Below are 25,877 nucleotides of genomic sequence, written 5' to 3' on the forward strand. Positions count from 1 at the left end.
ATCCTTGGAGATTACAATTCAAGATCGTTGGGCCTCTCCATGAAACCAAACCCATGGGCCAGGCTCAACGGGCTAAAAAGATAGATGAGGCGGATTGAATTGGGCCTAACTGAAAAGTAGCCGTTAAGCCCATTAGTTTGTTACTTAACGAAGACGCGGGAACAGAAGACCACGACCCCGGCTGTCCCTCCGCTTTTTGGAGTCGTCTTCCACCTGGAGAAGTAAAGCAAAGTGCGTTTCTTTCTTTCTGTCTCTCTCTCTTCTGTATATTATTATTATTATTAGTAGTAGTATATACGAGTGAGAGCTTTATTAGTTCAAAAAAGCTCTCACAAACCAATTTCTTAACAATCTCTCTCTCTCTCACCTCGCTCTATAGACGAGACGACAAACGAAATCGTCAGCAACATTAAAGCAGAACCATCGCAATCCCCATTCTTTACTTCTTCGTTGAGTAATGAAAAGCTAAAGTTCCCCAATCATTTGCCTCGCAGTTCTCCAAAGTATCTGCCTCGTCATATATAAACCTCTCCCGGACTCCAATCCCCATGTTCATTTACGCTTTCTTCTTCTCCAATCCAGCTCTCTGGATTCAGAGGCCAAAGAAGAGAAAGAGAGGACATAGTTGGTGTTATTGTAGATTATTGTTGTTGTTTTTTGTTGTTTCTGCCGCTTTTCAATCTGAATTGAATACATCATGGCGAGTACCAGCGGGACCAAAGCGGATGTGGGCCCGCCGGGGAGGATGGCTTCCCGGCGGATGTCTAGGGCGCCCACCATGGTAGACCCCGCCGCCGGCGAAGACGAGAACACCCTTGACAGTGAGCTCGTCCCTTCCTCCTTGGCTTCCATTGCTCCAATCCTCCGTGTGGCTAATGAAATCGAGAAAGAAAATAGAAGAGTTGCTTATTTATGTAAGTATCATTTCTTTTTGTATTTCAAATGCTTAAATGAACCCTTATCGTTTACTCTTTTTGTATGCAAATCGTCAAGTCTTTCAAGTGGCTTGTAATTTTAGATCAAACTTTTTTACTTTTTGTAATCTACATGAAAAGTTGAATTTTCATTGCAAAATTTAGCCAATTCCCAAATTTGGCAATGGGATAAAAGAGAAACTGAAAGTTTTTGACTTGAAGAACTGTAATCAGTCACAGGTTTTGCTTTTCCCAAAACACCACTTCTTATTTGTCTTAAGTTCTTAACTACCTTTTTCTTGAACTATGCTAGAACAATTTGCATTTGCCCTGTTGCCACTTTGAAAGACATGGTATTTGATATAAAATTTGGATAGCAATTAAATGAGAATTTACCTTAATTTGGATTGTTGCTGCATAAGAAAAAATAAATAAAATATTAGTTTAACTTGTTTGTTAACAGTAATTTAAATAATGTGTCACTTTCACTTCTTCATAAGTGAGTTTAGGTGGATGGAGTGGTTTTTTAATGTTATGGATATTCTTTTCTTCTTTAACTGAATTTTTATTTCTGAAAAGGCCGATTTCATGCATTTGAGAAGGCTCATAGGATGGATCCAACATCAAGCGGACGTGGTGTTCGTCAGTTCAAGACTTACCTGCTACATAGACTTGAAAGGGTATACCCATTATGTTCAATTTTATGTTTGTCTCTTTATGCATCTATTATGTTCTTTATTTGTATATATTTTCCATTTTCTGCTCTACAAATTCCATATATTTTAAATTTCTTAACTAATTTAATGGCAACATCTGATTATGTTGTCTCAAAATGACTAAATCATCCCAGATTACCACAATCATTATGTGATGAGTGCAAATTGGGATCTCGAGAGACCATCTGACCCTCACTTATTGTTACTCTGTGAATATCAAAAGGCCTTATCTGCGCTAGATAGTAGAATCCAATAGGTGCTAAGCTGCTGAAGTTTGAGTATTTATAAATTAAAATGCATATTCATTATTCAATAATGTACACAATCTGCGGTTAAAGTATAAATCATGTTTGTATACCAATAATAAAAATAAACATTGGCAAGTGTCACTGAGACTAGTGGGATGATACTATATGTAGAGGGTCTTGCTCTCTTGTGTGTTTGAAAGCCTTGGTGGAACTTGTCAGTCATTGCCTGTCATCCCAAATCAATCTATTGTACATCTTCTTGAATTGTGGTTTATCAGCATAATTAAATTCCTTCTTGTGTCTGTGGTCCACTGATTTGAATGCTGGATACATATCTGATATCTGAATATCTAATACCTATCTAGTAAGCCCGAGCTAACCATGTTGACAATTTATTTTTGTAGGAAGAAGAAGAGACAAAACCTGTGCTTGCAAAAACTGATCCCAGAGAAATTCAAAAATTTTACCAGAACTTCTATGAGAAAAATATCAGAGATGGCCAACAAACAAAAAAACCGTGAGGCTTGCTCAGAATTTCTTTTGCAGCTTTGTCTCTCATTCTAATCTAATTTCCTAGTTTTTATTTTATTTTATTTTATTTAAAAAATTTCTTACTTTCTATTGCAGAGAAGAGATGGCTAAGCTATATCAAATTGCAAGTGTGTTGTATGATGTGCTGAGAACAGTGGTGCCACCTACAAAAGTGGATGAACAGGTTTGATCTATTTACTTTGCAATCTTTTCAATATATTCCACCTATGAGTTAGGTGAACTCCTCACTTATTTTTGCATCATACTTGTAGACACAAAGGTATGCCAAAGATGTAGAGGAGAAAAGAGAATACTATGAGCACTATAACATTCTCCCTCTTTATGCTGTTGGAGTTAAACCTGTGATAATGGAACTTTCTGAGGTAATTTGTAGTTGGATTGTAAGCATGGTTCATTAGGAGTCTTTTAAGTAATTGATAGAATATAAGGGTCCTTCTTCTTGCTCCCTATGTAACTTAATGTTTCATATTCATCTAAATATACTTGCTTGTTCTGCCTTTCTTAAACAGATCAAAGCAGCACTTCGAGCTATCCGTAATATGGATAATCTCCCCATTATCCGAACTCATGATGGTAGTAAGGATAAATCAACAAACGACATCCTTGAATGGCTGGCTTCAGCCTTTGGATTCCAGGTAATTTGGATCTCCCCTTATTTTCGTCATCCAATCTAATATGATGACTCTTCAAAATTTGAATGTCCAAAATCCCATCTTTTAAAGACTAATAAAAATGACACAGCCACCAAAAGAGCAATCTCATTCTTTACGTGATGCTTTGTACTTCAAACTTTTCTTCTTACTTATTTTTTGTTTCCTGATCTTTGTGGAGTGAAGAAAGGAAATGTAGCAAATCAACGGGAGCACTTAGTACTGCTGCTTGCAAATATGGACGTCAGAAATAAGGGCTTAGAGGATCATGAAAACTATGACCAAGTAATTGACCTGTTCAGCAATTCCTTAGTTCATCATTAAGATGAATAATTGCATGTTGAAGTCAAATCTTTTGCTCTTCTTATATGGTGGTTTGTAGCAAGTGATTTCTCACCCTAGGCTTGTGTGTTAGATTTGGAAAAAAATTTATTTATTTTTATTTTATGCAGTTGGATAGCTACACAGTTCGGCAATTGAAAGACAAGATATTTAAAAATTATGATTCATGGTGCAAATATTTGCATTGCTCATCAAATCTCAAGTAAGTTGTGTACTTGCTAGCAAATCATGAGCAAAATTCTACGAACTCCATTTAGAACTAAACATTTCTTTGGTTTTATGGCAAAAATTAGTACATATATATATATATATATATATATATATATATATATATATTTGATCCATCCATCTAGGATGATCAATGGCTAGAAATTTGTTTCCTTATTTTTCTTTATTTTCCCACTGTTTGATCTACTAGATGACTAGATCGATGGCTAGCATTTGTCCACACTTGCTATGTCAAGCCTTGTTTATATATATATATATATATATATATGTACACACACTACTTCTCTGTTTTACTAAGCTTTTAAGTACATCTTGCAATTCAGATTTCCACCGGGTTGTAACCGGCAACAGCTGGAGCTTGTTTACATTGGACTTTATCTCCTTATCTGGGGTGAAGCTTCAAATATCCGATTCATGCCAGAATGTCTCTGCTATATATTCCACAATGTAGGTTAGCCTTTTATGTTAAGTATGTTACTATAAACTATGAAACATTGAAATCCATAGAGTCATGCAGTACTGTATAATAATTTTCTATTTTCTATTTTCAATTTAAAAAATCATCTTATTAACATCATTTAATGCAAAAGCAGCAAACCATATTATTGAGTACTTAACTGTACTGGCCAAACCTATATTGAGTTATTTTATTGTTAATTGTGATGTATCTAACCAGATAAAGGCAATTATATGGGAGAAGCCATATTGGCATACCCTCCTGGCAGCCAAAGATGGTAAAAAAAAAGAAGAAAGAATTGGGGCCAATAGAATCTCAGAACAATTTTTTTTTTTTTTAAAGAAGAAATAAGTTAATGCCACATGGAGAATGAGTTAATCACCTTATGTAGCAGATAACCTGACGATTTCATATTTATACACACACACAAATTGTTATTCAATGTTTTATAACTTACACTTCTTCCCATATAAAAAAGAGTGTTTTTGTTGGTTAACATCTGATGTAAAACTTAACCACTTCTGAATGAAATGGCACCACTAGATTGGGATTAAATCTTTGTTGGGTCATGTTAGTATTTTAGAGCTTAGATGACATCCTGGCTTTGATGTTCTTGAATGTATTGCACAATTTGGTGGGTAAAATTCTTGGACAAAAAAATCTTATAATGCAGCATTCAAAATACTAAATTACAGTTTTGCGATGATGCACTTTCTAAGTCTTGTGGAAAGTGTTCTTGATGCTGATTTGTTGCTTTTAACCACACGGATGAAAAATAGTACTTCTTTCATAAATGTAGATGGCTCGTGAGGTTTATGGATTTTTATTTGGCAATGTTGCTCATGTGAGTGGAGGTTCATATCAGACAGTGCCTCATGGTGAGGAATCATTCCTAAAGAATGTTGTGACCCCTATTTATGAAGTGATACGCAAGGTAAGTTTTGTTTTTGTGGTATTGACTGTAATCAATGATCTTTTATGACCTAAACTGAATAATTTTTGTCGGAAAAGGAAGCTAGGAGAAATAAAGAGGGGAAAGCAAGTCATTCTGCATGGAGAAATTATGATGATCTAAATGAATACTTCTGGTAACTCTGCTTATAATTAAAGTTTAGTTCTATTCTCTAATAAATTTCCAATTGTAAATTTACTTTTCTCCAATTGTTGGGCCCTTTCATCAGGTCTGATAAATGTTTTAAGTTGGGATGGCCAATGAACAAAAGTGCTGATTTTTTTGTGCACTCAGATGACAAACATAAAGCAAATGCAGTAAGTATGCATTGTATTTGTATACATTTATATACACCATATTTCTAGTTAAAAGTAGCTAAAATGTGGAGTAGAGGCACTAGTTGACACCAGACAGTTGTTAAGTACTTAAGTTATTCGATTAGCACTCTAAAATGCATAAGAATTGGTTTGTTAAGCCTCATATAAATGGTCTAGATTTCCATGTATGTACTACAATCAGTTACTAGTTGTATTTGACAAAAGTTTACCAATTTTTTCTTTTAATGATTATGTTATTGGCAGTTTTTCCTTTTATAAAAAATTGTTACTTACCAGCCTTGACTCTCCAGGGACGAAACCAGGTTGCTACAGGAAATAGGAAGCCTAAGACAAACTTTGTTGAAATTCGTACATTTTGGCACCTCTATAGGAGTTTTGACCGCATGTGGATATTCTTTGTATTGGCTCTTCAGGTATCTTGAGAATAGCTGACCTAATTTCTAGTTTAAAATTTTGTTTTTGGTACTTATGTATAAGATGTTTGCGATTCTTTATACCCTCTTGTGAGCTACTAACAGAAATTAAAGAAGATCAAGTTTTGTTGAATCAGAAAAAAACCAGGGGAATAAAGACTGAAGATAGATAAATCTAATAAGTGTAGACAAGCGAGAAATAAAACCTTTCCATATGTGACAACCTATCGCAGCTTAGGATTTTTAGTAATCCACTGGTGCCGTTTTGAGTTGGCACATGGCCTTTCTTTAATATGAGACACCATTCTTTCGCTTTCCGGAGCATATATTTATATTTTTAAAATTTTCTCTCTTTTCTTTTGTGTACATCTGTTGCGGGTGCAGGGATGGGGGGTTGAACTCCTAACCTTGAGGTTTCTCTTTGACTACTTGAGCTAAGGGTCATAGGTGCTGCTAACTGGAGAAGTGAGCCTTTTAGGAACAATAATTTAATTTCTATTCAAATTTCTATTTGTTGTGTGAAGACCACCAACTGTCCTAGAGGAATATTTATCTGGCTTTGCAACTTGGCCTCTTAACTAAAAAACACTCAATAACACTGGAAAAGAATGGACCTACAACCAAAGAGCAAATGTTTACTGAAATGGATGGCAAAACCTGGATATTGAATCATCTGCAAGACTGAGACAAGTAAAAAGTACTACAAGCATGTAATTTGTTTTTGATAAGTGACTCAAAGCTTGTTCCCCAATTATCTATAGTAGGAATTTTCTTTAATACCTTCCAAATAATGATGTTAGAATCTAAAGAATATCCTCCCCGGTTAGGCTATTCCAATGTATTTTTCTCTTTAATAGCAAGCTGCTTTCCTAAACTATACACGGAAGGACATGAAGGATCAGTGTAATAGAAACTGTGGAACTCAAGAAAAAATTAATTGAGCACTTCGTAACTGTCTTATTTCTCTATCTCCTCAATATCTTCTCCCACACTCCTCCCACTCCACTTCCAATAATTAAAAATACATAATGCTAAAACAAATTTAATCTCTCCTTTAAGCATCATGTTTCATTTACTGTCAATAATTTTTTCTCCCTTATTTTTGGGTTTCCAGGCGATGATTATTATTGCATGGAACCACTCAGGATCCATTTATGACATTTTTGATGAGGACATGTTTAAAAGCATTTTGAGTATTTTCATAACTGCTGCTATTCTGCACTTTTTACGAGGTATTAGGATAACTTCTTCTCTTGGATGTTATACTTTGTGTTAAATTGGAGTTACTCCTGTTCTCTTTTAGTATGATATAATTTACATTCTTGTTAACATTTGCAGCTATTTTGGACATAATCCTTAGCCTTAATGCCTGGAGGAGCTTGAGATTTACCCAGATACTCCGCTACCTTCTGAAATTTGTGGTTGCAGCATTCTGGGTTGTTGTTATGCCTATTACTTATTCTAAATCTATCCAGAATCCTACAGGAGTTGTGAGGTTTTTCAATAATTTGGGAGGGGATATACCAAACCAGTCATTATACTACTATTGTGTTGCAATCTACTTGTTACCAAACATATTGGCTGCATTCCTATTTCTCTTTCCTGTTGTGCGGAAATCCCTGGAAAAATCAAACTGGCACATTGTTGGGCTTCTTATGTGGTGGTCTCAGGTCAGCAACATATTTCTTTTGCTACTTCCTTGTAAATATAGTACTTTCACACAATTATTCTAATACTGGCTCTTTAAATTCCAGCCAAAGTTGTATGTTGGAAGAGGGATGCATGAAGACATGTTCTCTCTTTTCAAGTAAGAAGCAATTCTTTTGTTTGTAGATACACCTAGATGCATATAAATTTCTAGCTTTCGAATTTTCCTTTCTTACATACTGTTGAAGCAGAGAAGGGCTTGGAGTAAGGAGATGGGCATGAGTTTGAAGTCATTATTTCTCAAGGAGCTATAGGGTTTCTTTAATGTGTTCTTTTCCACTGTTCTCTCAGGTACACATTTTTCTGGATCATGCTACTCATCAGCAAGCTAGCATTCAGCTATTATGTGGAGGTATTTATTGTCTTAAATTGTCATTATGCAAGGATCTTGATCTCTTAAGATGCTAGAAAGCAAATTTTGTTGATATCAGATAGTGTATTTCTCCCTATATGTTGACCTCTTCCATGGATGTCTCGTAGGCGATGTGTCATTTTTCTATCACAAGTACTTGGTAATTGTGAATTGTTTTTGTCTGTTCACTTTGCATAAAATAGGCACAACAACATTTCTTGGTTTGAGTTTAACTGGAATTCACATAAATTATTTTCCCAAAAAAAACACATTTTTATGCTTGGATGCATTAAATGCTTTACACCTCAAAAGTCATGTAAATTGTTTTACGTATAGAATCTTCTCCAAAACCCTTGAACACGACTTTCTTCCTGATATGAACCAACTAGAGCTCACAGCTCTCACCAATCACTCCTAGCCTACACTGGAAAAACAACTACCTCACTGGACAGGTAAACCTAGTGCGAACATTAGATTCCTTTTTTCTTCTCCTTTGCCCTTTTCTCCGTGTGCCAGAAAATGGCGACAGGCTGACAGCAATGAGAATTATTTTGGGTATATATATAACAACTGTACTGGAAAGTTGGTCTTCTCATGAATTTTGCATTTTGAAGTTCATAAAACACAACAAAACACAGAAGAGCTTTTATGTTGGAAAAGCTTATCCCAGCTAAACATTCTCCTTTTTCCCGTTTTTCATACTCAAGTGAAAGAGGCCTTGGGTATACTTTTGTGAAGATCATATTATGCAAATCTCTTTTGGTGGTGGGCTGTTAAATGTATTTGCTCTAGCCCAGACCATTCTTTCTGTAACTTGGTCATTCTTCTTTCTTTTTGTTTTTTTGCCCCTGCAGATTTTGCCATTAGTTCAACCTACAAAAACAATTATGGATATTAGAGTGACGAACTATGAATGGCATGAATTCTTTCCAAATAGTAATGCCTTGCTTTCGCTCTTATCTTTCTTAAGGTTTGCTGTTTGCATATGATCACACTAATTTACATTTACATATGATGCAGTGGCAAATAATATTGGTGTTGTGATTGCTATTTGGAGTCCAATTATTCTGGTATGTGGTGGAAAGAAAAAAGAAAAACATAGAATAGGAATTTAACTCCATATGCTAAGAGAAATGAATTTGCATGTAGGTCTATTTCATGGACACACAAATATGGTATGCTATATTTTATACAATTGTTGGAGGGATCACCGGAGCATTCAGTCACCTTGGTGAGGTAATTGTTATTCTCTCATAAAATCTAGATCCTTTATTGGATTTGTACATGTCTTTTTCTTGATTCTGATAGAACTGTAATATTTATTTCCTTTACTCTTAAATTTTTCCTTTCTAGTAGATAAGAACGCTTGGGATGCTAAGGTCTAGATTTGTATCTATTCCTTCAGCTTTCAGTGAACGCCTTGTGCCATCTTCAAAAGAGGAGCTCAGAAAACGTAGAAAAGTATAACAATGTTTCCTTATCCTTATTTTTTAATACATGTGCCCTGAATTAAAGGTTGGTCCCACCGGGCCTTTCTGTTTAATAGATCTTGACATTCCATTCTTTTGTTTGAATTATCATTGCTGTGCTAGGATGATGCACTGGAACGAAAGAACATTGCAAAGTTCTCTCAGATGTGGAATGAGTTCATAGTATCAATGCGGATGGAGGACTTGATTAGCAATAGGTTGGCATTTTTTGCCTTGAATTTGTGTTATGATTATGCATTTACTCCATCGGACAAATGGCATGGAGAGATAACTGTATGTTAAGCACATATTGCATCCCCAAACATGAAATGCTATCAAGTTAAAATAAATTTTTGTTGACACCATTTGCCAGGGAAAGGGATCTTCTTCTTGTGCCATATTCATCAAATGATGTTACTATTACTGTTATCCAATGGCCTCCTTTCTTGCTTGCTAGTAAGGTGAGAACATTATTACGATTGCCAATGTTTATTAAAGCTAGTTTTGTGTTTGACTTGTTACTGTATTGGTTATCCTCATTAGATCCCAATAGCACTAGACATGGCAAAAGATTTTAAGGGGAAGGAAGATGCTGATCTATTCAGGAAGATTCAGAGTGATGAATTTATGTTTTCAGCCGTGATTGAAAGCTATCAAACACTCAATTATTTGTTGCATAAAATACTGGATTCTCCAGAAGACAGAAGGTAAGGCAAATTCCAATCACTGGTAAAGTCATTTCTTGAACCCCACCCCCACCCCCGAAAAAAAAACACTGTAGTGCGAAATAGATATAACCATACATGACTACAGAAGAAGAATATTTTTATCAGCTCTAAATTAAGAAGCATTTGTAATTATCTCTCTTCTGACAAGCTATATGGCTGCTTGGGTTTTGGAATCTTTACAGGATCATTAATCAGATTTGTAAAGAAGTAGAGGAAAGCATAAATGGGAAGCATTTTCTTAGAGATTTCCGGATGAGTGGATTGCCTATACTGAACAATAAATTGGAGAGATTTTTAGATCTTCTGGTTAGTTTAATTTAACTCTTGTCAAAGTTCTGCCTTAAGCATTCAAATTCTTTTTTTCCAGGAAAAATCTAGAAAGTTTGCTTGTATTATTCATGCAATTGATGCACAATTAATTTTCAATTTAACAGGTAACTGATTATGAAGATGAGGATCAGAAAAAATCACCGCTGATTAACCTCCTCCAGGATATTATTGAAATTATCACTCAGGATGTGATGGTTAATGGCAATGTGTGAGTTTTTGAGATAACTCATTCCTAGATGGCATGAACTTATCTGAGTAGCATACCTTTCCTTTATGGATCTGTAATTTAAAACATGCTTTCAAATATCTCTTATTTGTAGAATCATGGAAGGAGCCCACCACCATTATGAAAATGAGAGGGAGGAAAAATTTCAGAGGATAAACATTCACTTTACTCAGAACAGGTCTTGGATGGAAAAGGTAACCTGGCTCTAGGAACCTGCTTTGAGATTCTTTCTTTCCCGTGCTTCCCTTAAGTAAATGCTCTGTCTTTGTCTTTCCGTTTCACTCCTTTACAGGTTACCAGGCTACATTTGCTATTGACAGTTAAGGAGTCTGCAATAAATGTGCCAATGAATTTAGAAGCTCGTCGCAGAATCACCTTTTTTGCAAACTCTTTATTTATGAAAATGCCATCTGCTCCAAAAGTTCGTAATATGATATCTTTCAGGTCCATTTCCAAATCTCAACTAAGGGGTTTTTCTTACTTGGGTGTTGAATGTTTATTTTTACCTTTGTTGATGCTGCTTTTTGTTTTTTGGTCTGGTGGTGCCATATTACCAGTTTTAACATTCAAGAGAGTTCGTAAATAATTCAGTAATGATCATTTGTCAGCTCTTTTATACAAAAACTTAAATCCTTGAGGCAGCATCTCTGTCATTTAAAATAGTCAGGACTACATTTATTTGCCACTTTGGATGCAACTTTAATGGTCCCTCCATTTTATTTGTAAATTTTCACATTTTTTTTTCACATCACTTTAAGTTGATTGCTCAAATTTAGTTGTAAATTTTCGTAACCCCCTCAATCAAAATTAAAGGTATGACCAAACAAGTAAACAAAAGGATCACTGAGGATAGTTTGGGAAAGGGGATACACAAAAAATGTCAATTTACGGAAAGTGGACAATTACAAATTATCAGGATAGGTTTTTTGCTTCATTTTCTTTTAATTATTTCAAGATATCAATATATTGGGACATAATAAAGTAATAATGTTCTAACCGGAGAGTTCCTTTGGATATAGGAGCATCCAGCCTTAAGAGAAGAAGTTATTTTCTTAAATCATGTATATGTGCATATATACTTACAAATAAATTGTAATATTTGCTTGGTAGGTGCTCCATATATTTTATATAAATATTATGTATCTCTGTGTATGGGCATTTGTTTTGCAATTCATTCTAATTTAAATACTCTGTCATTCAGTGTTCTAACTCCATATTATAAAGAAGAAGTTATGTATTCTGAGGAGGAGCTTAACAAGGAAAATGAAGATGGCATATCAACTCTCTTTTACCTTCAGAGGATCTATCCAGGTGAGTTTTAAACCTATATAGCAGAACATTTGTGTTTTCAGGCGCCCCTCACTAGTTGAAATTCAGTTTTGCTACATTGAAGTTGCTCTAACTCTTTTAATCTTATCCTGGTACCACACTAGATGAATGGAAAAATTTCCAGGACCGTATTCACGATCCAAAATTGAAAACTGAAGATAAAGAGGAGATGGAATTGACTCGGCAATGGGTGTCCTACAGGGGCCAGACACTAGCAAGAACTGGTTTGACTTGCACTAAACTTTCATATTGAGATTACTTACATGATTGTACAGTCATTAATTACTTAATATCCATTTATACATGTTTCTGCTGGATGGTCAGTAAGAGGAATGATGTACTACAGGGAAGCTCTTAAGCTTCAGTACTTCCTGGACTTCGGCGAGGATGAAGGTCTGACTTTTACTTGACATCTAGTGTTGTAACTTGTAAATCAATATTGTCCACCTGTTAGTTTTACTTTCAGTAACAATATTTATACAACTCCTAGTTGAAGATAGTAGTCTATAGAATAACCCATCAATGTCTCCTTGCAGCTATATTTCAAGGTTATCGTAGTATAAATCAATCTGACGACAAAGTGCTGAAGGAACGTGCACAGGCATTGGCAGATTTGAAGTTCACCTATGTTGTCTCTTGCCAGATTTATGGTACTCAGAAGAAATCCAAGGATGCAAAAGAACGTAGTTGTTATGTTAATATTCTGAATCTCATGTTGGCGTAAGTTGCATTATCATAGTATTCTCACCATTTACAAATAATGATTAGAAATTTAGAGAATGTTGATGGAATTTGTAATCTCACAATGACAGGTATCCATCTTTGCGTGTTGCTTATATAGATGAAAGAGAAGAGACAATTCAGGGCAAAAAAACAGAGAAGGTTTACTATTCTGTTCTTGTCAAGGGAGGAGACAAGTTGGATGAGGTATTAGTTAACTATATAAACATGAAACAATATAAGTATCATTTCCAGGAAGAATAGTGTTCTCAATGACAGGATCTCACATGATGTCTACAATAGATGGTTCAGTAGAACCCTTGCTTTCAAATGTCATACTATTGGCAGAGCTTTTAACAATCCTTACATAATCCAAACTAGGAAATATATCGAATCAAGCTTCCGGGTCCTCCAGCAGTAATTGGGGAAGGAAAACCTGAAAATCAAAACCATGCCATTATTTTCACTCGTGGAGAAGCCCTGCAGACCATAGACATGAATCAGGTATGAGAAGCTTTTCTCTTTCAAGAAATTAAAGAATTATAACCGGAAGTCTTAATGCTTTTCTCTTTCCAGGATAATTATTTTGAAGAAGCTTTCAAAATGAGGAATGTATTGGAGGAGTTTCTAAAAACTCATCATGGGCAACGAAGGCCAACAATATTAGGATTAAGGGAGCACATTTTTACTGGAAGGTTTGCATTTGAGTTGATCTTAATCAGAGTCCGAGATATTCAATTACTTATAAGGGTACTTATTTGTGCTTTCAATGATTGCTAGTGTCTCTTCACTTGCCTGGTTCATGTCCAATCAGGAGACCAGTTTTGTAACTATTGGACAAAGAGTTTTGGCAAGCCCTTTAAGGTTAGCATTTTCTCCCTCTTCCCAAAATTTCAAAGTGATCTTGCGTGGTAGAGATGACAATATGACATTAATATCAGTATGTTGCTCATTTTTATTTGCCTGGCCACATTAGATTCAATTTTACATGTATTTTAAATTCCTGAAAATAAATCTTGAATATGAAAGAAGTAACAGTCTTTGTTTCACAGGGTGAGGTTCCACTATGGTCATCCTGATATATTTGACAGGATCTTTCATTTTACAAGGGGTGGCATAAGCAAAGCCTCGAAAATTATTAATTTGAGTGAAGACATATTTTCAGGTGACATTCTTTTTTTGTGATTGATCGCACTTTAACAAGCACCTTCAGTGTTTTAATGGGTTAACATCTTCAGGTTACAATTCAACTTTACGAGGAGGATATGTGACGCATCATGAATACATTCAAGTAGGCAAGGGTCGCGATGTGGGGATGAATCAGATATCTCTCTTTGAGGCAAAGGTTGCAAATGGAAATGGAGAACAGACGCTTAGCCGTGATGTATACAGGCTTGGACGTAGGTTTGACTTCTATAGGATGTTATCATTCTACTTCACCACTGTTGGTTTCTACTTTAGTAGCATGGTATGCAAGATGGTTCTTACTATCATTCGTTCTTGTGATTGACACAAAAATATGCAAGCAATTGGAGTTATTAATGACATTTCTTTTCCAGGTTACTGTGCTTACTGTCTATGTATTTCTATATGGCCGTCTATATATGGTCTTGAGTGGATTGGAAAAGCGGATTTTGGAGGATCCTTCTGTTCGTCAGACTAAAGCTCTAGAAGAGGCTTTGGCCACCCAGTCTGTGTTTCAGCTAGGATTGTTGCTGGTGTTGCCTATGGTGATGGAAATTGGGTTAGAGAGAGGATTTCGTACCGCCCTAGGTGATTTCATAGTAATGCAATTGCAGCTTGCTTCTGTTTTCTTCACGTTCCAGCTCGGAACAAAAGCACATTATTATGGTAGAACACTTTTGCATGGAGGTTCTAAGTACCGAGCTACTGGTCGCGGTTTTGTTGTTTTCCATGCCAAGTATGCTGATAACTACAGAATGTATTCACGCAGTCACTTTGTGAAGGGGCTTGAGCTGTTGATACTGTTAATTGTTTATGAAGTCTATGGGGAATCTTATCGGAGTTCCAAGCTGTACTTCTTTATAACTATTTCAATGTGGTTCTTAGTTGGTTCATGGTTGTTTGCTCCTTTCGTGTTCAACCCATCTGGATTCGATTGGCAGAAAACAGTTGATGATTGGACAGACTGGAAGAGGTGGATGGGAAACCGTGGTGGCATTGGAATTTCTCCCGATAAAAGTTGGGAATCCTGGTGGAGTGGAGAACAAGAGCATCTGAAGCACACAAATATAAGGGGTAGACTGCTCGAGATAATCCTTGGACTTCGGTTTTTCATCTACCAATATGGAGTTGTCTATCACCTTGATATAGCCCACGGAAGCAGGAGTTTACTGGTAACGCTGCTGCAATTGTTTTGCTTGCATTGGTATATATTTCGTCTATTCCTTTATGAATGTCAACCTTGTTATCTAAATTTTCATAAAATCATTTGTGACAGGTTTATGGACTTTCTTGGTTTGTTATGGTTACTGTTCTTCTGGTCTTGAAGGTATGTACTATGTACACCAGGGTTCTATGCTTTTCTATATTACTGTAGCATTTTTCTCTAAACTAACAGAGCCAGATGAACTCAAGAACCTTAATAATCTGTAGCTGAACATACCTTTTATCTTAAAAAGGAAAGAACAAATCACACGTATTCGTTTTCTGATATTGCATTTTGTTTACAACAGATGGTGTCAATGGGAAGGCGAAGATTCGGCACTGACTTTCAGCTCATGTTCAGAATTCTGAAGGCACTTCTGTTTCTTGGTTTTGTATCTGTCATGACTGTGCTTTTCGTGGTGTGCGGCCTCACCATAAGCGATATATTTGCTGCTCTTCTTGCTTTCTTGCCCACAGGCTGGGGTCTTCTTCTTGTAAGTTCAATCTATCTCCATTCTTATTTCTATCTATTATCATCACTCCCTTAAGTTGAGACTGAACGCATCTTTCAAACGACTGAGTGGTCTCGTTTTTTGTTTGTGTAAAGATTGGTCAAGCATGCAAGCCGTGTCTGAGTCGAGTTGGAATATGGGATTCAGTGATGGAGTTGGGGAGAGCATACGAATGCATAATGGGACTTATCATCTTCATGCCTACAGTGGTGTTATCATGGTTCCCATTTGTCTCAGAATTCCAGACCAGGTTGCTCTTCAACCAGGCCTTCAGTAGAGGTCTCCAGATTTCCATGATTCTTGCAGGGAAGAAAGCATCTGCAAACGTCTGATTTCTTGTCATTTTATTTTTTTCTTATTTTCAGATTACAAATAGAAATCTCAGTTTCTCAATCGTCATTAAAACTGTAGGTTATTATTCACACATTTCAATAGGAAATAGGGGTACTTTTAGTATATGATTTATTTAGTTCTTGTAAACAATTCTTTCAAGTGGCTGAAATTACAAGATATTAAAAACAAAATCAATTATGAAAGACAGACATATAAAACTTGAAAGTTTCTTATTATAAACCTCCAGTAGATCTGCATAAAAGGGTAAAGATTTGTGGCTTAAATCCTTGATATAATTATTTTCAAAGATATCGATTATTACTAAATTTTCTATTTAAAGAGTTTAGATAGAAGTTGTTTTAACTTCTAACCTATAATTGGACTTTAAATAAAATCTATATTTATCTATACAATAATATAAATAATTGACCAATTTTTTCCGTTCAAAATAAAGGTTATTTTAGTAAAATCATATTCACATATATTTTAGTAAAATAATTGGTTTTATTAATTACCATATATATTTTCACAAAATTAGCAATCAATTATTATTGCATATTATATATGCTCCAGTGGTTTTGGTTTTATGTGAATTCTTGCTGGTGGACTCCACTGAACTTCTTGGAGAGAACGGCCACCATCTGTGGGGACTATTCTTTCGATCCATCGTCTACAACGACACGACTTACACATGGTCCGAGACTCACCGCAAGTTGGCCCGTTGCCTCCGCTTGGCGTCGTCGATTGTGTCCCTTGGGGTTGAGAGATGGCAGGATGAACTTTCGGCTTGTACGTCGTCGATCGTGTCTGTGATGGCGCCCAATATTCCGGCTGTGTACGAGATGAACTTCGTCGTGCCCATGGCAGGAGCCGTGCTCAACTCCATCAATCTCCAGCTGGATGCTCGCACGTTGTTGATTATGCTCTGCCACTACGAACCGAAGTTGATCTTCGTAGACTGCTTGTCGAAGGATTTGCTGGTGGAGGCTCTGTCCATGTTTCAGGCGGAATTGCCACGTTCGGCCTTGGTTCATCAAGTTTATGTGTTTTTTTTTTCATTTGTTCATAATCTTCCAATATACGGAGTATATGATTGTTTACCAATATTCTTAAATGTTGGCTTTCTTCTACCATTTATTTGAATTTGTATCATCTGTTATTTATTTTGGATTTTCCTGAATAATATTGTGGCTTCAAGCATCGACCTTGATGTATTTCTCACATAATGATTAGTGCGATATGTGTTGTTTTAGGTAGGCGGCATCGCACGGGTAATTTAGTAGTAAATATATATATCACATGTGTATTTTATGTTTTATCAATGATTTAGGATGTTTCTTTTCCATATAGAAAATATTATAAACCATTATAAATACTACTCTGTATTAAATATTTTACAAAGTCAAATCCTTTATATTGTATTAAACAAATCATGTATGTTTGGAATATGAACAAAGAAGAGAGGATAAGCTCATTATATTCATAAAAAACACACAAAAAAACGTATGAGAATTTCTCTTTTAAGTAATTGAGCGTGAGAGCCAAATGAATCGAAAGATTCATGTTTGGTTCGGGAAGGGATTATGGAAGTTTTGATATGAATGGAAAAATAATCTACTTTCATTAAGTGATTTATTAGATAATCGAAAACAGAGGATCTAAAATACTATTCGAAATTCAGAAGAATTGCGCGGTGGAGCGGTTGAACAACTCGAAAAAGTCCGAGCTCGCTTACGGAAAATAGAAACGGAAGCCGAGCAGTTTTGAGTGAATGGATACTCTGAGATAGAACAAGAAAAATTGAATTTGATTTAGTCAACTTATAAGACTTTAGAACAATTAGAAAATTATAAAAATGAAACTATTCGGTTTGAACAGCAAAGGGCACTTAATCAAGTCCGACAACGGGTTTTCCAACAAGCCTTACAAAGAGCTCTAGGAACTCTGAATAGTTGTTTGAACAACGAGTTACATTTACGTACCATTAGTGCCAATATTGGCATGTTGGGAACAATGAAAGAAATAACTGATTAATTAGTCTTTCTACCGGAGGTCTTATTTTTTTTGCAAAAAGAATGAAGAAATAATCATGGTAACCATTCAAGCCGACGAAATTAGTAATCTTATCCGTGAACGTATTGAACAATATAATAGAGAAGTCAATATTGTAAATACCGGTACCGTACTTCAAGTAGGCGATGGCATTGCTCGTATTTACGGTCTTGATGAAGTAATGGCAGGGGAATTGGTAGAATTTGAAGAGGGTACAATCGGCATTGCTCTCAATTTGGAATCAAAAAATGTTGGTGTTGTATTAATGGGCGATGGGTTGATGATACAAGAAGGAAGTTCTGTAAAAGCAACGGCAAGAATTGCTCAGATACCAGTGGGTGACGCCTATTTGGATACAAAAATAACTCTGTTCGGTTTTTTAGTCGATCTATAAGAGGAGAGCATATGAAAAACGTAACCGATTCTTTCCTTTCTTTGGGCCCCTGGCCGTCTGCTGGGAGTTTCGGGTTTAATACCGATATTTTTGCAACAAATCCAATAAATCTAAGTGTAGTGCTTGGTGTATTGATCTTTTTTGGAAAGGGAGTATGTGCGAGTTGTTTATTTCAAGAATAGGCTGGACCAACCAGCTGTACCCTTTAGTTTTCCTTAGAACTAGGAGAGAGGGGTGCATGATCTCGCGAATTACTTCTGAATCAATTAATAAATTCTCTGTAAGAACCATAGCATTTCGTGATTTATTGGTAAATCTACTTCGATTCTCTCTCAACCAATAATGCGGTACTATTAACATGGTTAAAGCAAACCGTTTGAAGTCAAGACACTGCATGGTACTCTTTCTATCACTATGTTAATTATAGAGATGTTTTCAAAATGAATATTGTATCGATATAGGATACTCATATTGATAAAATAATTTGAACTGTTTATTGTAAAAACGGGCATTTTCACCTTTTTAGCCAATGCTTAATTGACGACCTGTGTCTTAGTCAGAATATTTTTTGAAAAAAAAAAGAAACAACTTTGCTGACAATTACATATTTTTTTTTGATTTTGTCAGAAGAGTCCTCCGAATTTTTTTCGGCTTGCATAAGTTTCCATATCTTTTTGGAATATGAACAAAGAAGAGAGGATAAGCTCATTATATTCATAAAAAACAAAAAAACGTATGAGAATTTCTCTTTTAAGTAATTGAGCGTGAGAGCCAAATGAATCGAAAGATTCATGTTTGGTTCGGGAAGGGATTATGGAAGTTTTGAAATGAATGGAAAAATAATCTACTTTCATTAAGTGATTTATTAGATAATCGAAAACAGAGGATCTTAAATACTATTCGAAATTCAGAAGAATTGCGCGGTGGGGCCGTTGAACAACTCGAAAAAGCCCGGGCTCGCTTACGGAAAATAGAAACGGAAGCCGAGCAGTTTCGAGTGAATGGATACTCTGAGATAGAACGAGAAAAATTGAATTTGATTCAGTCAACTTATAAGACTTTAGAACAATTAGAAAATTATAAAAATGAAACTATTCGATTTGAACAGCAAATGGCACTTAATCAAGTCCGACAACGGGTTTTCCAACAAGCCTTACAAACAAATTGCCATCCTTATTTGCAGGTCATTCAAATTTATAAAAATTCCTGCGATTGTCGCCAACGGCCGCGTCATCCGGGCAGAAGAAAATATATACCTAATTCGATCGTCCAATCACCCACCGAATTCTCACAATCTCACCCTAAACAAATAAACCTAATTAAGTAACTAAAATAAGTATTTAAAAAAATTACTTAGTTGTCGAAATCATGGTTGCAAAGACCGGGTGTGAGCAACAACTGCAGCAGACTGGTTGAAAGCAGTGAACGACGGACGGTGACAGCAGACTGGGTCACTGGCGCGGCGATCTGGCGGAAAGCAGCTCCCAGATGTGAGCGACGGGGACAAGCGGCTGGAAGCGATGAACGCCTGAGGCTGAACGGAAGCGGCGCTTTCGTTGGCTTTCTGCTTTTCCAATTCAAGACAACACAACACAACATCAGAGAATGAATTCTACTAAATAAAAACACAAATTGAAAGAAATTTAGCATTTTGAATGGACCACGTGTATATATATACACCTTCATACACTGCGTATGAATGGATTTGCTAACTTCGCCTTAATCAAGAAGGAAATAAACAAAGAAATTGTGGCGACCACAGTGGTTGCGACCGGCGACTGATGATTTTTCCTCCGTTCAATGATATTCCACGGCAGTGGGTGATTTTAATACCGGTAACCAACGGTAATTTGAGCTTATTGGATCTAATTTCAATAGTTGAAGTATTTAATTACACTTTTTAAAAATTTAGGGAGTTAATTGTACTTTCATGTAAAGTTAGAGGGGCTATTTGACTATTTTTTCTAATAAAATATAGAAGAATTTTTTTTTTCTAAAAGAAAAAATATATAATTCAGTTACAAAATTTTAAAAAAAAAATTGGTAGATTTTGAATTTTGATACAGGAAAAAAAATCAGAATCTAGAGAGTGATGGAATCAGATATGAAAGTGATGGAATCATGCAAGTAGGAAGTTTCCTATTAGGCAGTATAAATCTAGAGAGAAGAAAATATAGAAAGAAAAATCATAATTACGGAGTAAAAAATTTGGCAGCTTCTTTTCTTTATAAGGGCATTAAGGCCTTAAGAAGAAAATAGAAATCAAGAAATTTGGCAGCTCCCAGCGCTCACAGCCGTTGTGAAATTGCGAGAGAGATGATGCGAGGAACAGGGAAGAAGAAAATAGAAATCAAGAAAATAGAGAAAGAGTCATCAAGGATGGTCACATTCTCTAAGAGACGCACTGGTTTGTTCAAGAAAGCTGTGGAACTAGAAGACAAGACCGGCGCCCGTGTGGCAATGGTGGTTTTCTCCCCCAGAGACACTCCCTACACTTACGGCGACATTCCCGCCATGTCCGACCTTCTCGACAAGATCACCAACAACAACAACGCCGTCGTTCCTTATGGCGCCGAGCAAATGCAGGAGGACAACGCCGCCGTCGCCGCCACTCCCAGTTCCAATTACAAAAACATAATGCGCTGGGTCGATAGTATCGACGTGGATGGATGTAACAGCTTGGAGGAAACCTGAAGTTGAAGCAAATTTGCACAACTGAAGATTATTATTACTTGACTTGTTTAGGATACTAAACCGGTAAAATTAGGATACTAAACGGGTAAAATTTTGACATTGTTTGCGGATCAAATTCTGATCGAATCAAATATTTTTACGTTTGATTTTTTTTTTTGTTCAAAGCCATTTGGATATGTATTAATCTTCAGATCCATCATTCATGGCCAATTTATGACTATGCTTAAACCTTTGTTGACTTGGATGTTCTTGAATATAATGGATTGGACACAATTTGGTGAGTAACATTCTTGTTTTCAAAAAAAAAAAAAAACATACTTGGATATAAAAATCTTTAAATGCAGAATTCAAAATACTAATTTACAGTATTGCCGCGATGCACTTTCTATGTTTCATGTAAACTTTCTTCAAACTGATTTCTTGCTTTTAATCACATGGATGAAAAATACTATTTTCTAAGTGCTGATTTTTTTGTGCACTCAGATGACAAACATAAAGCAAAAGCTGTAAGTATACATTTATATATACCAAAGTTCTAGTGTTTTTTTAGTACCAAAGTTCTAGTTGAAGTAGCTAAAATGTGGAATAAGTTGACACCAAACAGTTGATAAGTTATTGGATTAGCACTCTAAAGTGTATAAGAATAAGTTATTCCATATGTCTGTACTACGCCAATCAGTTCCTAGCTGCATGTATTTGACAAAAGTGTATAAGAATGCATCATGGGACTTATCATCTTCATGCCTACAGTTGTGTTATCATGGTTCCCATTTGTCTCAGAATTCCAGACCAGGTTGCTCTTCAACCAGGCCTTCAGCAGAGGTCTCCAGATTTCCATGATTCTTGCAGGGAAGAAAGCATCTGCAAACGTCTGATTTCTAGCTTGTCTTTTTTTTTTTTCTTCTTTTCAGATTACAATTAGAAATGTCAGTTTCCCAATCGTCATTAAAACTGTAGGTTTTTTTTTTTTTTTTTTGAAATACAAAACTGTAGGTTATTATTCACACATTTCAATAGGAAATAGGGGTACTTTTAGTATATGATTTATTTAGTTCTTGTAAACAATTCTTTCAAGTGGCTGAAATTACAAGATATTAAAAACAAAATCAATTATGAAAGGCGGACATAAAACTTTGAAAGTTTCTTATTATAAACCTCCAGTATATCTGCATAAAAGGGTAAAGATTTGTGGCTCAAATCATTGATATAATTATTTTCAAAGATATCGCTTATTACTAAATTTTCTATTTAAAGAGTTTAGATAGAAGTTGTTTTAACTTCTAACCTATAATGGTACTTTAAAAAAATCTATATCTATACAATAATATAAATAATTGACCAATTTTTTCCGTTCAAAATAAAGGTTATTTTAGTAAAATTATATTCAAAGATATTTTAGTAAAATCATTGATTTTATTAATTACCATATATATATTCACAAAATTAGCAATCAATTATTATTGCATATTATATATGCTCTAGTGGTTTTGGTTTTGTGTGAATTCTTGCTGGTGGACTCCACTGAACTTCTTGGAGAGAACGATCACCATCTGTGGTGACTATACTTTCGATCCATCGTCTACAACGGTACGACTTATACATGGGCCGAGACTCACACTCGTTGCCTCCGCTTGGCGTCGTCGATCGTGTTCCTTGGGGTTGAGAGATGGCAGGATGAACTTTCGGCATGTACGTCGTCGATCGTGTCTGTGATGGCGCCCAATATTTCGGCCGTGTACGAGATGAACTTCGTCGTGCCCATGGCAGGAGCCGTGCTCAACTCCATCAATCTCCAGCTGGATGCTCGCACATTGTTGATTATGCTCCGCCACTATGAACTGAAGCTGATCTTCGTAGACTGCTTGTTGAAGGATTTGTTGGTGAAGGCTCTGTCCATGTTTCAGGCAGAATCGCCGCGTTCGGCGTTGGTTCATCAGTTTATGTGTTTATTTTTTTTCATCTGTTCATAATCTTCCAATATACGAAGTATATTATTGTTTACCAATATTCTTAAATGTTGGCTTTCTTCTACCATTTATTTGAATTTGTATCATTTGTCATTTATTTTGGATTTTTCTGAATAATATTATGGCTTCAAGCATCAACCTTGATGTATTTCTCACATAATTTTTTTTTGTGTAACCCAGGATCTTCACCGTCGGACACAGTGGCTAACCCCTCGCTGGATTGTAGGCACCTCTCTTGGGTGGGACAGTTGTCCTGGAGATTTAAGGCTGCTCCATACCCAAAGCCAAGGATCGAACCCTTGATTTCTCACATAATGATTAGTGATTTACAGCACGTTTGGTTCACGGAATGAATTTTGAGGTAATAGGAATGCTATTCCATAAGGAATGGAATAGGCGAAAAGAAATTGTATTCTAGTGTTTGGTTCGCGGAAGGAATGGACTTTAGGAGCCTTAATTGCTCTTAGTTACAAGTTTTTTTTTTAAATAAAAAAATGTATTATTATTATTATTAATATTAATTACATTTTTAATATATAAATAAATATATATTTAAATAAAAAAATATTATATATAAGGATTATAATATAATAAAAATGGTATTTTTGGTATTATAGTATAAAAGCTATTCCCAAATATTTGGGAATAGCTAATACTAGGGGGTCCCCTAGGAATGGCTATTCCCCTTGCAAAGGGAATAGCTCATTCCCGGGAATGCTATTCCCAGGAATAGAATGACGAAACAAACAATGGCATAGGTCTATTCCCGAGAATGGTATTCCATTCCCGACCTATTCCACGAACCAAACATGCCATTAGTGTGATATGTGTTGTTTTAGGTAGGCAGCATCACACGGGTAATTTAGTAGTAAGTATATATATCACATGTATGTTTTATCAATGATTTTATGATGTTTCTTTTCCATATAGAAAATATTATAAACCATTATAAATACTACTTTGTATTAAATATTTTACAAAGTCAAATCCTTTATATTGTATTAAACAAATCATGTATGTTTGCTAATAAGGTGGATAGTGTATATATAGGGTGAATAATAAAAATAAGAACCACAAAATGGTCTTTACAAATTATTGAAAAAGAATTTTTCTCATAATATGGTCATCACAAGTTACATAAATCATATTACATATCAAATTTTTTAAAATAAATGCAATCAATAAAATATAGTACACAATTAAGAAAGATAAATCATAATTCAAAAATCATAAACATTGATAATTTTCTTTGTATGCCCGTCTGGTAAGATTACGATAAAAGAATTTATTCAATTATCATTCTAAATTTAAGTTTAATAAATATGGAAATAATAAAATATTTGCCCTCCGCCGCCACTTCCAGTTCGGAGTCGGGTTCGAATTACAGAAACTTAATGCGCTGGGTCGATAGTATTGACGTCGATGAATGTAATAGCTTAGAGGAAACCCTGAAATTGAAGCAAATCTTGGAGTGCCTCTTGCACAACTAAATTCACCACGTACGCCTCAAGATGATGATCACTTCATTTGTTGAGTTTTGTTAGTATTTTAGAGTTTAATTGGATGTTACGTTCTTGAATGGATTGGACAATTTGGTGAGTAAAATTCTTGGATATAAAAATCTTTAAATGCAGCATTCAAAATACTAATTTACAGTATTACCGTAATTCACTGTCTAAGTTTTGTTCAAAAAAAAAAAGTTTTCTGCAAAGTTTCTTCAAACTGATTTGTTGCTTTTAATCACATGGATGAAAAATAGCATTGTATCTGTATAATGTATATACATTTATATATTACCAAAGTTCTAGTTTTTTTTTAGAACCAAGGTTCTAGTTAAAGTTGCTAAAATGTGGAATAAGTTGACACCAAACAGTTGATAAGTTATTGGATTAGCAGTCTAAACTCTAAAGTGCATAAGAATAAGTTATTCCATATGTCTGAACTACGCCAATCAGTTCCTAGCGGTATTTGACAAAAGTTTACCAATTTTTCTTTTAATAGTTTATTATGTTAGTTAGTGACACTTTTTCTTTTCATAGAAAGTTGTTACTTACCACTGTTACCAGCGTTGCCACTCCAGGGACAAAACAGAAGCCTGAGACAATTAGGCTAAGCACCTTAGCCCGAATACGTAGTCCTTAGTGTATACGATCGGTATTTACTTTATCAATTTACTTAATAAAATTGTCAAAACATATATTGGAATAAGGTCAAATAAGTTATCGAACTGTACACGATAATGCAATTATGCTATTGAACCTTAAAAAATTACAATTGAGTCCTTAAATTATGCAATTTGTTCAAATTGCAGGTTTCTAACAGGTTACCCAAAATTTAATAATATTTTTAAATTTGTTTAAATTAATTATTTAAAATTTTAAAAAAAAAGAATATTCGTTAAAAAAAAAGAAGAAAATTCGTCTCCAGGGCCAGAGACAGTTTCTTCATCTTCGGTGATACGAAGTTTTCTAATTTTTTTTTAAATAATTAATTTTTAAAATGTTTTTTTAAATAATTAATTTTTAGAACTAATTTTTTTGAGTACTATTGACTCTGTTACAATGTAGTATCTGTTCAGAGCTACTTTCTCAACCTACTGAAGCACAAAGAGTCAACAGTTGCCTCCACTGACGCTCGAACCCACTCCCATCATTCATGTGGGAGTATAAACCGGGACACCGGGTGCCAAAAATATTTTTAATTTTGGTAACATGTTAGAAACATGTAAATTGGACAAGTTGCATGAAATGAGTTAGTTTAGAGACTCAATTTTAGTTTTCTTAGGTTCAATGATTTAATTGTATTATTTCGATAGCCTATTTGACCCTTATTCCAAACATATTTATAGTGCAACTAGAAAATAGAT

At 35.2% G+C, this 25,877-nt stretch overlaps 2 protein-coding genes and 1 long non-coding RNA gene across 3 annotated transcripts; 2 read left to right on the plus strand and 1 right to left on the minus strand.

Annotated features, from left to right (window-relative positions):
* Positions 1-284: 284 nt before the first annotated feature.
* LOC116010418 (callose synthase 7) lies at positions 285-16,107 on the plus strand. The gene is made up of 42 exons (XM_031249815.1): positions 285-914; positions 1,494-1,594; positions 2,283-2,395; positions 2,506-2,593; positions 2,682-2,792; positions 2,940-3,065; positions 3,267-3,365; positions 3,533-3,624; positions 3,974-4,097; positions 4,907-5,041; positions 5,119-5,195; positions 5,289-5,376; positions 5,688-5,810; positions 6,925-7,042; positions 7,149-7,480; positions 7,565-7,617; positions 7,809-7,869; positions 8,724-8,805; positions 8,890-8,939; positions 9,019-9,105; positions 9,226-9,330; positions 9,462-9,556; positions 9,712-9,799; positions 9,882-10,045; positions 10,249-10,372; positions 10,501-10,604; positions 10,717-10,816; positions 10,915-11,066; positions 11,824-11,933; positions 12,056-12,175; positions 12,276-12,344; positions 12,488-12,671; positions 12,764-12,878; positions 13,053-13,175; positions 13,248-13,366; positions 13,452-13,535; positions 13,724-13,836; positions 13,910-14,139; positions 14,231-15,028; positions 15,133-15,183; positions 15,368-15,553; positions 15,667-16,107. Exons 1-42 carry the CDS (start codon positions 698-700, stop codon positions 15,901-15,903), a joined length of 5,748 nt encoding a protein of 1,915 aa, XP_031105675.1. The 5' UTR covers positions 285-697; the 3' UTR covers positions 15,904-16,107.
* A 3,302-nt stretch (positions 16,108-19,409) lies between these two features.
* On the minus strand, positions 19,410-20,154 carry LOC116010419. Its single transcript, XR_004096915.1, has 2 exons — positions 20,031-20,154; positions 19,410-19,914 (listed from the first exon to the last, which is right to left on the minus strand). It is a non-coding gene; the product is annotated as an uncharacterized LOC116010419 (long non-coding RNA).
* A 575-nt stretch (positions 20,155-20,729) lies between these two features.
* Positions 20,730-21,919, plus strand: LOC116010143 (agamous-like MADS-box protein AGL61). The gene is made up of 2 exons (XM_031249413.1): positions 20,730-21,021; positions 21,795-21,919. Exons 1-2 carry the CDS (start codon positions 20,730-20,732, stop codon positions 21,917-21,919), a joined length of 417 nt encoding a protein of 138 aa, XP_031105273.1.
* The last annotated feature ends 3,958 nt before the right edge of the window (positions 21,920-25,877 follow it).

Source organism: Ipomoea triloba, chromosome 2, assembly GCF_003576645.1.
Source record: "Ipomoea triloba cultivar NCNSP0323 chromosome 2, ASM357664v1".
Classification (NCBI taxonomy): domain Eukaryota; kingdom Viridiplantae; phylum Streptophyta; class Magnoliopsida; order Solanales; family Convolvulaceae; genus Ipomoea; species Ipomoea triloba.